Below are 15,930 nucleotides of genomic sequence, written 5' to 3' on the forward strand. Positions count from 1 at the left end.
CCGTATCTAAACAAAAACAAGTGAAATGTGAATGAAGTCAAAGGTGAATGACTCCAATCTGCCACATATTCAATTAGCAGCAGCAGAAAGCTCAATCCTGCACTGCAAGCTTTTTAAAGTCCACGGAAAAACAAACATATCTGGAACCATCAGCTGCAAACTAACCAGTAAAACTCCAGTGGGTAAAACTCCAGTGGGTAAAACTCCAGTGGGTCGTGTTTCAGATCCACAGCTTGGATTGGTCGTTTCTGTCACTTCCTGGAGTTTTGTGATTGGTCCGTCACTGCATGGTTGTTTGTGTTGACAGCAAATTCAGCGACTGAGTTTGAGATGTAAACACTCAACAAGACAAATTATTGTTGCTTTTCAAATATTTATGATCAGTTTTCCTGCTGTCAGATTGGAGTCAGAGAAAACGCCACAGAAATGCAGCTTTTCAGGAAAACCGCACAAACAGTGAGGATGTTACTCATCTCCATGACAACGCAGGAAAATGGGACGAAACCAGAAGGACGGGATGTTCCGCTCGACCCGGCACGACGGATTCTGAGCTGGAGGTTCCTCTGGCTAGAACCAAATATTAACGAGTATTTCTGATTTTATTTCCAGAGCAAATATCTCAGCACAGTTGAAATGAGACAAAACTAAACTATAAGATATAAATCAAGAGGCAGATTATTTCACTTTTTTATGAATATAGATGCATTTTTGATGAAGTAAATAAGTAAGTTCACTAGACCAAACACAATTGGAAAGATTTTGTGTTTTCCAGTGAAATGCAGAAGCAAAGTGACATCTGGGTCAGTAGAGCTCCTGATGTGTGTGTGTGTGTGTGTGTGTGCGTGGGTGTGTGTGGGTGTGCGTGGGTGTGTGTGGGCGTGTGTGTGTGTGTGTGTGTGTGTGTGTTAGCTGACGTTCTGACTGCGTTGTCCTCGGTTTTCTCTGCGTTTCTCTCTGTTCCCTTCATGGTTTACAGTTCAGTTTAGTTAATGAGTGACTGGAAAAGCTGAAGTGTGAATTCAACAAAACAAAATGATTCTCTGCAGGATCTTCAGCCTCATAAATACCAGCAATAATAACCGTCGAAGCTCCTCTGGTCTGTGTCTGATGGTTTAGCTAAAGTTGGGTGAAATTGTGAAAATGTAAAAAAATGTAATCTCATTTCCAAGCTTTCCAGGAATGTAGGGCAGCAGACTAGCAAGGAGCTGCTGCTTCTCTCCTGGGAGGAAACTTAAACTGAAGCTTGCAGAACAACAGGGAAGCAGTGAAATACATGAAACTCTCCTGGAGCCAAACTGATGGTGCCAACTCCAGGATTATTATTCACCGTCTGGATTAGACCAAATGTTCGGCAACTCCTCTGAAAACGAGGCTGACTTTCAGTTTAATCAGATTAAATCTGAGTTGTTCTGCTTCTCCTGGTTATTTTCTGTTTTACATTTTAAAAAGTGTAAATGTTTTGAGATCATTTCAATAAAAACTGGAAATTAAAAAACAATTGATAATAATTCAAAGTCTTAACAGTTAATTTGATGATAAAGTTAATCTGTGGGAAAATCTGACAGATCTCTGTAATTTATCTGAATTTCCTGTTGGAGTTTATGTGAATTATGTTGTCATGGTAACCCAAATCCCGTCCAAAAATCAAGTTTGGTCACTGTACAGATTATATGATGATGACTGGATCATTTTACAACAAATGATCCAATCAGAGTTGAACTTCTGCACCAATCTGGAACAAATTCAATTAAAAATCAAATTAATTTTTTGATTTTTCAGTGCTGGGACTGCAACAAAATATTTAAATTTAGTTCATTTCAAGGTCTGTAGCTACCTGCAGTTCAATAGGAAGCTATAGATCAACAAAATAAGCAACATTTTCATTCAGAAATCAAATTGAACCATCCGATTGGCCAAACACTAGCATTAGCATTAGCATTAGCATTATGTTTAGCATTAAGATGCTACTTTAGACTTAAATAGTTTTGCTGATTAGCCCAGTCCTTTTAGCTTCACATGAACACAACAGTAGTCTTTTCCAGCGTCCAATCAGATCGCTTCAAAGCAGAAATTAAAACCCAGAGGCCCGAGGAATGAATTTGTTGTCCATCGATGTTAGCGGATGTAGCATGTGTGTCAGATTTACGGCCGTACCAGAAACACGATTTATAATTTAATTAATGCATTCAGTTCCAGCAGCTAGATTTTTTTACATTCTATATTCTTCTGTTTGAACAAGTTTGATAGAAGATTAAATGATCATAAAATCAACAAAACGTCTGATGAAATATTCAAATTGAACCCAAAAGTAAATCCAGTGGAAGTGGATCTACCCTCCCACTGGACAACTGGCCCCAAGTGCAAAACTTCAACGTGAACCAGTCGGGTCTCCAGAGGCCCGGCCCGGTCCGGCTCGGCCCAAACGCGCGGTTCAGCGATCGGCGCTCCCAGAGGAGGCGCTGCCAGATCAGACTGCACATACCTGGCACATCACAGCCTGGCTGCCTCTGGAGGCTGGGCTGAAGACACGGGCAGGGAGCGCTGATTAAAAATTCATCTCTGTTTATTATGATTTATGCATGTTTCACTGAGCCAGGGACAGAAAGAGAGGAGAGGAGAACAGCTTCATTAGTGCATATTGTGCATCCACGTGTGTGTGTGAGTGTGTGTGTGTAGCAGGTGGGGAATAGTTAAAATTATGGATCGTACGTGAGCTTCATTAGAATGTTTGGCATTCGAGCCGAAATCATCCGTCTTCACCAAACACCTGCATCTCCCTGAAAAACAACAATCCAAATCCCAAATTATGTGAAGCACTCGGCCCATCAGCATCCAAACGCACAAGACCCTCTCGCTAAGTTCTGCCTTAATTACCCATTTCCGCCTCCGTTGTTTGGAATTCAAATCAAATCTGCCTCCTGTTGCATGTTGACTCAGCGCAGAGTGACGCGGCGGCGGCTAAAAGTGCTGAGCGGCAGCAGGAAGCGGGCCGCGGCGCTACGCAGCGCTCTGATGCAATCAGCGCACACATTCACTGCGAACTGCTGCTGCAGCCGCCGATCGGCTCGATGCAAAGACCATCACTGGACTGACTGGAGCGCCGACTGATGCATTCAAATCACAGCCAGCTGATTGGTTATTTGCATTGCTGACAGACCAGCTTCACTGCAAAAACACAAAACATTAGCAGGTATTTCAGTCTGGTTCATAGAGAAAACATCTCAGTGTATATGAAAACAGATAAAACTGACTTACAAGTAACTTTTCAGCGAGATATGAACATTGATTTAAGGGACCAATTCCTTAATATTGATTTAAAAAAACATCAAACATGGAAAAATGTTTTGTAAAAAGTGAAATAATCACTTGAACCAGCTTCCATTTCTTGTCTTATTTCAAGTGTACTAAGATACTTCCACTACAAAGTAAACAAAAGTACTTGGTAAGATTCAAACCAGCAACTCTTCTGATTCTCATAATGAATATTAATAACTCCTGACTGCCTTCAGACGTTAAGGGAAATGGAAATGGCTGCATCCAAGGTGCACAAGAAAGCCTCACCACAGATCCTTCCTCCCAACAAGTTCTTTACATTCCTGATATTCATGCAGTTTTCCACAGTTCTGTGAATAAGCCGTGTTCTCTCTAGAAAAATGTCCTGCAGCTTTTAAAAGCATCAGAAACTTCAAATCTGGTGTTTTCCATCCAATGGGAGCTCAAAGTGTCAGAGCTCCAACAAAGGAGTCAGAAAGTCTGTTGAATATAAAAGTATCCATTTGTTGGTCTGTATAAGAAAACAGGAATAAATCAATAATCCACTTTAAGATTATTTTTGTAGATTCTAATTTGTTTAAAACAGATTTATATTACATTAAACCTTGTTTTTGATATGTGATATAAAATGTAATACATTTACATAATGTGTTGTTATGTAAATGTATAATACATACATTATATTGTAATGTGTGTATGTTGTATAAGAGTTCTGGTTGGCTGCTTCCAGCTGTGGTAGAAAATAAAAAATGATTTTAAGTTTTGGTTTAGAGGCAGAAACACCTTGAAGGAAACGTCAAAGCAGCAGCAGCAGCTCAGAGGGAGAAAACAGAAAACTGATCAGAGTTTCAGGATGTTGAACACGTTCCAGATGATTTCCTAATCAAAGGGAGAACAATTCATCTAAAATATTAAACTAAGCTGTTTGAGCAACCAGAAACGGTTCTAATAGCCTTCAGGCTTTCAGCCAGAGAACAGAAGAAGAACTTCATCTGACAGAAGTTTGGTTCTGTTGGGTTTTGGACTTTTTATCGTTTCTTTGTTCTGTGATTTATTTTAAGTCTGGATTCTGTTTCCTCTGCATTGATTCAAGGGAATTTTACCTTTGCATATAAAATCAAATTAATCTTTAGTAAAAATAAATCAAACTATAATCTGATCTATAACTTATAATCACAAAAATGGTGGATTTTCATGTTTCTGGTGCAGCAGCTGCAAAAACGTCTCCAAAACACTCCAAGCTTCTTCTTTCTTGCTCTATTGTTGTGTGGATGTAACGTTCCGTTCTCCGTGGTTAGCGCCACCTGCAGGTCTGGAGGAGTGAAAAAACTGTATTTTCATTGATCTTCCATTTATTTCTTGCAGAGGATCAGAAGTTTCCAGTGGGAGTTTGGCATGTGAAGAGATCATACTGGTTTCTTTAAACTCATTGAGTTTGTTACTCGTGTTGCATTTTTATGGGTTAACTGAATGTTTTTGAACATTTGGTTGGAGGAACGTCTGATGCATCCATCTGATTCAGATCATTTCAGTTTCATAAATCTGGAGTAGAGTGGGCTGAGAACAGAGTCCTGAGGAACTCCAGGTGGGATTGTTCACATCAAAATAATTCTTATGAATTATTTTTGCTTTGTGTGATAGCAGTTCAGGTTTTTATCTTAACCTTTTTGTTTCCCAGGGTAAGAATGTGTTATGAAAATGTTGCGGATCATTCCGACCAACGGAAAATGAAACATTCCTGGTTTTAAAAAGAGGAAACAGAAATTAACTTTTGCTTTCTGGCTAAGCTTAGTGATGATGTCACACTTTGACCACCGTGTCTCCACGCTGCGTCCTCCCTGGACACGAGCGTTGTGTGTTTGTGATTCGGAGGAGCCGATCCTGCAGTGAGTCCGTTTTAAATTGTTTACAGTTTAATGACCGATTTGTGTTTGCTGTTCCCGCCGAGCGCGCGCTCCGCTCTCGCTCGCCCCGCCATCCTTCTCCTCCTCTCTGTGTCTCCTGCTCCCTAACACGCTCCGACAGCAAAAGGTCAATGCCCATTGGCTACATGGGGGGGGGGGCATTGAGTGATGCGAACAGGGGTGGGGTTGTCATGGCAACGTGCAGGGAAGCAGGGACGCAGGATGCATTCGGTGCCAAAGAAGAAGAAGAAAAGAGCCGGAACCTGACCGGGATGAAAAGCCTCAGACGGACGGCGGCTCGGTGGGTGGAGGCGCAGCGGACTGGGAGGCCAGAATAAACTGGGTTTTAACTGGCTGACACTTTACCAGCCTGGCAAATGGGAAGGGTGTTGACTTGGCCAGTCATGCCAGTAAGGCAGACAGAGGGGCCTGAACACGGCGAGCTGCTCTGTTATGTCTGTGAGCCACATTCTGCTGAGCTTGGCTTCACATTAATAAAAGAGGGATTACTAAAGTCTGCAGGCTCCTCTTAGGCCCTCCACCAGCCAGCAGCACCCCTCCTCCGCTCACCCCGCTCTGCATGCCGCTCACGTCCGTCCCATTCAGAAAAAAAACACTCATCTGCCTATTCTCCTGTCTCTTCCCATTTCATTTCTCTGCCTTTAAGTAGAAGCAGAAGGAAATGCACGAAAACAGATAAATTATTTAGATTTTTTCCCAAAAGAAAAGAGAAAAAAATCTTGACTGTGCAGTTTGAAAGAAAAAGGAGAAAGAAAATGAGGAGGAGTGAGAAATAAAAATTACATTAGATACAAGATTCCACAATCATCCCGGTGATATGAAAAATTAATCTTATCTTCCAGCGGCACGCGCAGCCGGGAAGCAGCGAGCGCCTCCAAAGGCTCCGAGATGACAACAGGACAAATTCGCCTTTCCATTACGACGCCATTCATCCATTGTGACGGCAGACACCTCGCGATAAGCAGCCGTATTGTTGCCATTGACAATGTCATTATGGGACAGTAAACAAGAGACGGAGCGGAGGGTCGGGATGAACCGGGCGGGGCGGCGAGGTCACAGAGCCAATCTGGGATGAAAGGATGCGAGACCCCAGGGGAGCGATAAGACACCTCTTCTCCTGCTCCATCCGTCTCTTCTCCCAAAGCCAAGGGCGGCCGAACGCCTAGAACAAAGCTCCACCGCGCCGCGCCGCCGTAATCAACTCCTCTGTACTCACAATCTTCCCTGGAGGTCGTCCGCAGAAAGAGGCTTAGAAGGAGGAACGGCTCCGGGATCACGGCTGTTAAGACGGGAAATAGGTTGACATTCAGCGAACCTCTCACCCCGATTTACACACCATGAGGGGAGCAGAGCCTGCAGGGAGAGCCAGGCAGGTTCACAGCTCACCAACAACAGGACCCACAGCAGATACTTCCTCCAATACATTCATTGATCAATTCGATCAATACGGCCAGAAGATGTTATGAAGAACAAGTTGAGACAAGAATTATTGTTGAGGAAACTAAGAATCAAGAGATTAGTTTGGACAAATGGAGTCAAATCAGTAACTGAGTCAAGGTTTGATTGGTCCATTTAAAAAGCTCTTTAACCAATGGAAATACTCCTGGAAGAAAAGTTTCATTCATGAATCAGAAGCTTCAAGTTTGATTAGTTTAGACAAAGTCGCTGGAAAAGCTGCATTCACACCAACATGTTCAGTCCGCTTTCAAACGACTCCGGTCCGCTTTACTCTGACTCCGGTCCGCTTTCAAACGACTCCGGTCCGCTTTCAAACGACTCCGGTCCGCTTTCAAACGACTCCGGTCCGCTTTGAAACGACTCCGGTCCGCTTTGAAACGACTCCGGTCCGCATTCAAACGACTCCGGTCCGCTTTACTCTGACTCCAGTCCGCTTTGAAATGACTCCGGTCCGCTTTCAAACGACTCCGGTCCGCTTTACTCTGACTCCAGTCCGCTTTGAAATGACTCCGGTCCGCTTTCAAACGACTCCGGTCCGCTTTGAAACGACTCCGGTCCGCATTCAAACGACTCCGGTCCGCTTTACTCTGACTCCGGTCCACTTTCAAACGACTCCGGTCCGCTTTACTCTGACTCCGGTCCGCTTTACAACGACTCCGGTCCGCTTTCAAACGACTCCGGTCCGCTTGACTCTTTCCATTTTTTCCCTGGGTGCTCAAGGCTGAATATATATATATATATAAGATGTGAATTAATACATATTGAGGTAAATTTGGTGTCTGGTCTTCTAAAATAGGCAGTTATGTTTTCAGGGATTTTCAGATTTTAGCAGGGGGTTGTGGTCCCAAACCCTAAGAAAACTGTAATAAATAGTTTGTAAAAAGTTATTCTCATTAATTGAGATAATTTAGAATTTATTCTCATTTATAACCCTTTTAGAAAAACAGCATTTTGCAAACTGAAGGGGCCATAGATCCAGCTGGGAGGGACACCCATCAGATTTTTAGGGTTTATCAGAAAGTGGAGTCTCATTCAGCTCATTTTGCTCTTTTTGGGTTAAATTCTTTTGGACCTCTAGTCACCGCCTGAATAATTGACTCCGTCTGGCTGCTGATCTGCTGGAGATGTTCAGCATTTATGAAATTTTCCTGAAAAGGTAAAAAAAGAAGCAGGCACCAACTGATTTCATCATTTTAGGAGTTTCTGTTGCAGAAAAGATGTTGCATAAAATAAATGTGAATTTATAAGGTTCTTCTTTTAGCAAAATATTTGTAAATAAAGAGTTTTCTTTGAATGATTTTAACCTGAAACTCCAGAAGCTGAAGTGTTAGCATTCTGGGCATGCTCCGACCCCCTCCCTGTGGGCCTGGAGCTGACAGGATTGTTCCTGTTCCATTTGCAGACATTAGCACTGGGAGATTAATTTGTCCCCTTCCATTAGGTGGGAAAGCAGCCGCCATGGCTGCTCAATTATCGCTTAACAAAAAGAAAAATACTCAAACGCACAGGAAGCATCAAAATAACAAGCATGAGCGTCGCCGCATCATGCGGATGCATTTCTGTGCGTTCGTCAGCGGCAGCAGTGGGCAGGTGTCTCTGCTTTCTGCAGCTAATTAACAGAAAACCCACTGACACTCGGCTCTGCACAGGATGACAGGAGATGGAGAGAGAGGGATGGAGGAGGACGAGATAAAGGGTGTTTCTGCGTTTTGACTTCCTGCTGCTTCCTCTTTTATGACGACTCCGACTTCATTAGTAATAATGAACATCAGCGAGGCTCAAAGAAATGTTTGCATCCTTCAAAAGACAAGAAATCCGTTTAAATCCGCCTGTTTTCCGGCCGGAGTGACAGACGGCATTCCAGCATCATTCCCACCAGTTTGGTGACTGGGATGGCCCCAGTATGGCCGCCGCAGGATTCAAACATCTGAGCATCACAGCGGAGATGTTAGCATGAAAATCTGCGACAGAAACAAAGTCTGATTGCAGATCTGTTTTTTTCCCGTCGCGCTCCGCTGATGTGACGATGCTGCCGTGTGGTGAGACTCGCTAATTGGCTCACCTGTTTCTGCGCCATCTGGAGCCTCTCAAAAAATAAAACAGCAGAAAAAAAGATCCACACCGAGTTCCCCAAACATCCCTGACACACACACACACACACACACACACACACACACACACACACACACAGGAATACATGCAGCACCTACAGCCAGCTGAAATGTGTAAAAATCATATGTAACATCAGAGTTGGGTTGTAACTACTTACATTAAGTTAAGTAACCTTTTTGAAAAATTTACTTTTGGAGTATTTTTACTGCGCTGTACTTTTTATTTTTACTTGGGTAAAAATATGTTGAAGTGCTTCTTTTACCTGAGTATAATTTTTTTTGCTCTGTGCAACTGCAAGATCAAGATTCAGTCCCCAAATTAGAAACTAGTAAAAAAAATAAAAAAATTAAACTAATTAAACCAATCTCAATATTGTATATTTTATACAATATTGAGATTGTATAAAAGGTCCTGAAAAGCTAAAGTATATCAATACCTATAAAAATAAATTAACTATATGAATCATGGACGTTTTCAGTCCAGATTTACCAGCTTGTTTTTCTACATAAATATATTAATAAGCAGAAGTCCATCAAATAATAAAATATGAGAAATCAAAGAGAGAAAAAGCAATAATCTGTAATTGGAAGCATCGTTTTATGGTTTTTATTGCTGTTTTTATGAGCGGTTCTAATCCTCCCGGCTCCCATCGGGTTCCGGGTCGGCGGTTCGGATGGCAGCAGGAAGTTCCTCCGGGACGCAGCGTCTCCCCTGCCACCGGGCGCGCCACTGAGCGTGCTCACAACAACCCCGCGGCAGCAGAAGAAGAGCTGTCGTCATTAGCAACGGCTCCTAATTCATTCGTTTGGATGAAACATGGATGAGCGGCGGCCATGACACCAGCTGCTGGGAAAGTCTTCACGGACCTCTGGTTCTGTTCGGACGCTGCAGCCCGACCCGCCGCTCAAAGCAACATCTGAAATGTTCAGACTGTCAGTTTAACCTCAGCTGGATTCAGGCCTGGACTTTGACTAGGCCCATTCATTTCCTTTTATCTCTGACTCTGCCATCTGCATCTTCCACCAAAACGAGTTTCAGAAAAGCCCCAAAGACTTTTTCTATCAACAACTTTAAGAAGCTGCTGAGGGAAACCATCCCCTCCGCATGATGCTGCCACCACCGTGCATCATTATGGGTGAGTTCATGCGTATCATGAAAATATGAGTCATTCTTTTTGATTCCAGGACTAAAATAGTTCTGGGTAGTTTGGTTTTATCACATTGTGACGTTTAGTCAGTTTTTAGAGTGTTTAGTTCACATCAGTTATAAATTCAGATTCATCAACACAAAGAGCATTAAATCTCTCATTTCAGAGTGTTTTACTGTTATAAACTAACGACAGTTCCAGACATATTTTTCCTTTATTTCACTTAATGAACACGTGTTCTCGGGTTCGGTTGGCTGTAATAACCTCGGTGAGGTTTTCACAGAGCCTTCGCTCCAGTCTGCCTCCTGCTGCACTCAGCCACTTCCTGTCTCATAAATATTCAGATGTGGGAATAACCGGGGGGCGGGGCCTGGAGCGGCGTAGCGAGGGGCCGCCGTTGTCATGTGGCAACCGGGAGACAGTCAGGGAGCCGCGTACCGGGACGCCGCGTTGTGTGAGTCGCTGTAATTACAGCCGCTGCTGACTGCTGAGTGGCTCTGCTCTGTAAACAGGAAGTGCGTCCCTCACACACCTGCAGAGAGGAAGCCGGGCCTTTGGAGAGCCGTCGTGTCGTGCATGATGCTATTCATCCTCTAATCAACACTTGTTTGCTGCGGCGTGTGTGTGTGTGTGTGCGTGTGTGTGTGTGTGTGGGGAGGTCATGTCAGAGCCAATGGAGGGTTTGCGGCTCATAATGACCGAAGCTGAAAGGCATCCGAGGAGCCGCGGCGGCTAATTATCAGCTGTGTGCCTTCAAAGAACATTATCAGGACAAAGACCTGCAATTAGACACTCTCACCCACACAATCCCCTCGCAGCCTTCATCACCCCCATTTCCGCCGTCAACTCTTCCTCCTCCCAAACTGTCTTCCTCTCCTCTCCACCCTCTTTCATTTGCTCCCTATGAGTCCCACGACCCTCTTTTCCTCCATTTTTTCATTTCCTGTCTCTCTTTTATTTATCCCAACCTCCCAATTCCTGCCTTACTCCTCCTCCTCGCTCCTCTTCCTCCTGGCCCAAAACAGACACTTAAATAACAAGCCGGGTGTCAGTCAAACCGCCAGAGAGCTTCATTAGAGGAGGAGAGCACACAGGATCAAATTATACGCCCAGTTCTGCTTTGTGTGAATGTGTGTGAACGTGTGTGTGAGGGGATTGGACGACGGCGGTGGAGACGGCGAGGAAGCGAATGCGCTGCAGAATGACGCAGCCGTGTGTCGGATTAGAGCTGCGTCTGTTTGTTTGTGTCTGACAGTCGCAGCCTCGCCCATTTTCTCCAATCAGGCAGAAAAACAAAAGCTGAATTATTCTCACATTCTCCTCCTTTTCTTCCACGCTCCAGTTTTAGCCGCAGACGGCCGGATCCTGGGCTCGGTTCTGAGCTTCTGGATCCACTGGAGCGGATCCAGGTCCAAACTCAAGAATATATGAGAAATATTAGATAATTCTGCATAAAGATGCTAATAATGAGAGTACCAATGTTTCTGCTTTCCTCCAATCAAAATAGATTCATTGAAGCCTAAATGTTGCCGCGCTGCAGCTTTTATTTCAACATTAAAAGAACTTTAAAAAGTCCTGCATCAAAATATTTACCACAAAAATATCACAACTGATGAAAAGATAATCAAATATACAAAAGAAAAGATGCTTCACATCCCGTAAACATAAAAATAAATAAACAGCTTCCTTAAGTTGTGAATAAAACACAGATTGTCCACCAGGGGGCGCAAAGCAAGAATTATACCTGAAACAGTTTCACTCGTTTTCATTAAAACACTAAAACTTAACATTAAACTGATTTTACAGCCTGGAGTAACACGGACCCTCCCCCACCTGTTGCTGAGCACTGCCAGCCAGCTGGCTAAAACTCCGTTTGGAAATATTCCTAATGCTGAAAATCCACATCAGTCATAACAAGAAATCAACAATAAAAGTTAAAAATATCAATAATTACATCCAGAATCTGCTTCAACTGGAATGATTCATTTAGTGATTTAATTTCAAATATATAACAGAAATATGCCATAAATATTGTTTGAGTAGCTCGTAGTAAAAATAAATAAAAAGTCAATTATAAGCATAACAAATTAATTTCAGCTAAACTTGAAGCAAAGCATCATTATTATAAACCTTTTCAGGTTTTACAAACAAAAACTGGAATATTTAAAAACTATATTTGGGAAAATCAGCTATCCATATTATCATATACAGTATTATAATTACTAATGCTTATATAAATATATATGGTTTAACCAGATAAATTGGAGTTTCTCCATTCCAAACTTGTTCTGATCGTTTCCTTTTGACAGGAACAACTGAGATATTAACCGTCTACAGAATCTATTAAAGATCTTTAAGGATAATTCCATCACAAATATCTCCAACCATAATCTGAAGCTTTCTTTAAAAAAAAAAAAAAAAAGACAAGAAGAAAGTTTATCGGCAGAAAAACAAACTAAATTTAGGTAAAATGGAAACTGAAACATCTTGGAAGGAAAAGTGTGAAAACCTGAAATATTCCTTCTGACCAGCAGGACCTGAACTGTGGATCTCTGCAGAACATCTGCTCTGAGCCTGAACCAGATTTTACATTCAGTTTTTCTTCACAAAGTCTCGTTTGTGTGTTAAGATATCATTTTTATTAAAATCTTATGTTGGATATCTAAAATATGACAATAAAAGTGCCTGAAAATGTCTAAAAGTTGCAGTTTGAACATGTTTTAATCACAAATATGCTTATAAGAGTTGAATATTTCATTGTAAAAGATGTTTTACCACAGAGGGCAAAGGTCAAACATGACCTTAATACAGCAGGAAACGATCCTGATCCTCTAACAAACTCCAGCCTGTGTTTGGCATTTTGGATGAAATATGAATCCATCCTGCAGGAAAAGTTGCAGCCAAAATTCAAACTGACCAAAATGCTTTTCTAAAAAACTTAGAAGCAAAACTTTGTGAATCTTTTATGTCATTAAAACTGCATATTCTTTAACTATTCCCCAAACAATCCAGACTCCTAAATGGATCTTTTCCTTTCTGCTCCATTTCCTGCTCTAGAAATCAAATCATAAAGACTTAAAATGTCATAAGAGACGAAATCCATCACAGCGTTCATCTCTGTTTGCTGGAGTTCGGAACAGGATCGACCAATCAGACGCCTCCGTTCGCCTCACTGATGGCGCTCAGGAAGGATTCTCATCTTTCCCGTCAGATGAGGAATAGGTGGAGCTATTTTTAACCGGGCCTTATTTAAAGCTCTGGGTCCGGCGCTGACGGCTTCGGTTTAATGACCCTCCGCCGCGTCACGCCTCGCCCTCTCCAATTTCCTCCTCTCCTGTCCAGGAGTTCAACTCATCATTCTGTCCTTCCAGACCAACAAACCCGCAAACCGCCGCAGCTCTGATGCCGCCCTGCAGGATGCATGCGGTGCTGCATGCGGTGCAGAAAGAGGAGGAAAGTTTTCCTACCTTTGTATCGGTCCAGAGAGGTCGCCGGCGTCCTGCCTGCAAGACAAGACAGAGAAATGATTACAGAAAACCAGAAAACCAAAAACGGAGAAAACTGTTTCATAACTTTTCCATAAAGGAGCTCAAACCATTTAATTTTCTTCAAAATGATGGTAATTATTGATAAAACATTTCTAAACATCCAGGTTGTTTCTCCCCCTGATAGTCCAGTAAACCCGGTTCAGTTGATCTGGTTCTTTTCCAGCCTGTTCCCCTCCTGGCCTGTGGGGGCGCTGCACCAACAACCACTGAAGGAAACCACACAAAAACCTCTGAAGACACTGAGAGCAACTTCCTTCTTCACCAGATGGAAACAAGATGGAGGCGTCAGATTTTAGTGTTGGAGGATTTCTGTTTAGTCTTTGGCTGAAGACCAGGAGACATTTCTGCTGCTAGCGCTAGGCTAACACGTTAGCTTTGGTTAGATTTACCCAGAATGCCCTGCACTGTAGTTCACTTCCTGTTTGGTGTTCACATATACATTTGAATCACACCAGAGTTCACTTTAGGGATTTTTAAGGCAGCTAAACATTTCCGTCAGGTTAAAGTTGCGATAGATTTTTCTGCAGCTGCTCTGCCAGTCAGCTGGCTGAAAGAAGGCGTCAACATTTCTCCTTCCTTATAGAAAAAACCCAGGACTAAATAATACTGATATAAAATTCTGAACTGCATTGAATCAAGACAACAATAAATGTAAAAAAACATTTTAACTTTAATAAAAAAACGTTGCAGCAGCAGAAACAATAATTCCCTCATTCCAGAAACGGTGAAACAGTTGAGCCTCAGTTTGACTTTAAGCTACTTTAAATCAAAAAGGAAACAGTTGGATGCTGATGAAGGTGGAAATCACATAGGATATTGGCAAACACACACACACACACACACACACACACACACACCAGGCGATCTAAATGGTAAATTGGTCGTGTGTGTCCTTGGGAACAGTTGAGAAACTTCTTCCTTCCTCTGGGTTTTCTCCAGAATTCCCTGCTGTTTCCTCTTTTTCTTTCAGCCCTTCTTCCAATTCTCTGTTCCTCTTCCACTGCATGTAAATAAATTGGTCCCCAGGCCCCACCACTACACAGTGTGTGTGTGTGTGTGTGTGTGTGTGTGAGCAAGCATAGCGCTCAGTGCAGAGACACACACACACACACAACCCTCCCAATCTCAGAGCAGCCCCTAATTAGCCAGAGTTTTATTGTCACAGAGGTAAATAAAGTAAAGAATGAGTTGGAGCTCTGAGTGCTGAGGTGATGGGGGTGAACGGGTGGAGTGGGTGGAGTGGGGGGGGAAGTGCAAGTGAGAATTATGATGATGAAATGCGGCGAAAAAACTCTCAGCTCCTCCTCAACACGGCGGCCAATCACCGGCAGCGCCACTCTTTGCATTTCAAAGACGCACTCTTGTCTGTTTCATCTCCCCAAAAACCAGCAGAGACGATTGTCCTGTTATCCTGCAACACACACACACACACACACACACACACACACACACACACACACACACACTATGCAGCCACCTCCGCTTCAGTCCATTTTCCTCCACCATGAATTATGAAAAAGGGGAAATGGAACATCAAACACACTCTGCTTGCTCTTCGACGTTTAAATCGCGACACACACACACACACACACACACACACACCGAACCTGCATTTCTACGTCTGCATGCTTGCATCCAACTAACACTTACAGTCACTTATTATATTAAATCTGGATGATGAAGCAGCAGAACGAGTCAGAATTGATTCAACAGGATTAATGGAAGCAGCAGCAGCATCTTCAGCCATGATGGAAAAGTAAGTAAATCAGTTAAATCAGAGCTTTAATTCACTAATTCAGTTCAGAAAGAAAACTAAATATTATTATATCAAGAGTTTCTATTAATGTTGACAATTATGGCAAACAGATTATAGAAAATTCAGATTTCTGTATCAAAACTAATTTTTGATAAATATTCAAAGTTTCTGAAAAACCTGAATTCTGAGATTTTTCATAAGTCCTAAACCATTATAAACAAAATGGACAGAAAGACGTTCATTACTCTATTATCATTATAAATGATGCTATTAATAGCTGGTATGAATGGAGATTGGAATGGGGCCCAACATGGGAATCAGCTTAAGGCCCCAAAAAGCTTTGGACCGGCTCTGTGACATTCCTGAAATCAGCTCAGATTTTACTTTACATTGTTTATGGTTTGAAATATCAATAATAAAGTTTATGTGTAAAATTTCTCTCTCCACATCCTGGTCTTTACTTCCTGGAGTTAAATGAGCCTCAGACGTTACAGAACCTCCGGGTCTCCATAATGGATCAAAACTCCCAAAACAAACAGCAACGGTGCTGCAGCCGCTTCTTTCTCCACCGAATATTCAGGATTTGTTTTTGAAAGTAAAACTGTTCTGAGTGTCTGGTACCCAGCGCTCATTAGCAGGGTTTGTTTTGGCACCGGCGTTCCCAGGGTTGACCTGTCAGTCAAACGGCGCCGCCGCTGCTCCGGGGTTCTG

General features: G+C 42.6%; 1 protein-coding gene across 17 annotated transcripts in view; it reads right to left on the reverse strand.

The window, feature by feature from the left end:
- celf2 (cugbp, Elav-like family member 2) overlaps positions 1 to 15,930 on the reverse strand; it is a 480,486-nt gene that overhangs the window by 139,187 nt on the left and 325,369 nt on the right. For all 17 annotated transcript variants that reach the window (XM_044109128.1, XM_044109104.1, XM_044109103.1 and 14 more), the window contains one exon: positions 13,383 to 13,418. In XM_044109128.1, coding sequence (XP_043965063.1) covers positions 13,383 to 13,418 — 36 coding nt within the window. The remainder of the gene's footprint in view (positions 1 to 13,382; positions 13,419 to 15,930) is intronic.

The sequence above is a fragment of the Gambusia affinis genome, linkage group LG23, assembly GCF_019740435.1.
Source record: "Gambusia affinis linkage group LG23, SWU_Gaff_1.0, whole genome shotgun sequence".
NCBI classification, from domain to species: Eukaryota; Metazoa; Chordata; class Actinopteri; order Cyprinodontiformes; family Poeciliidae; genus Gambusia; species Gambusia affinis.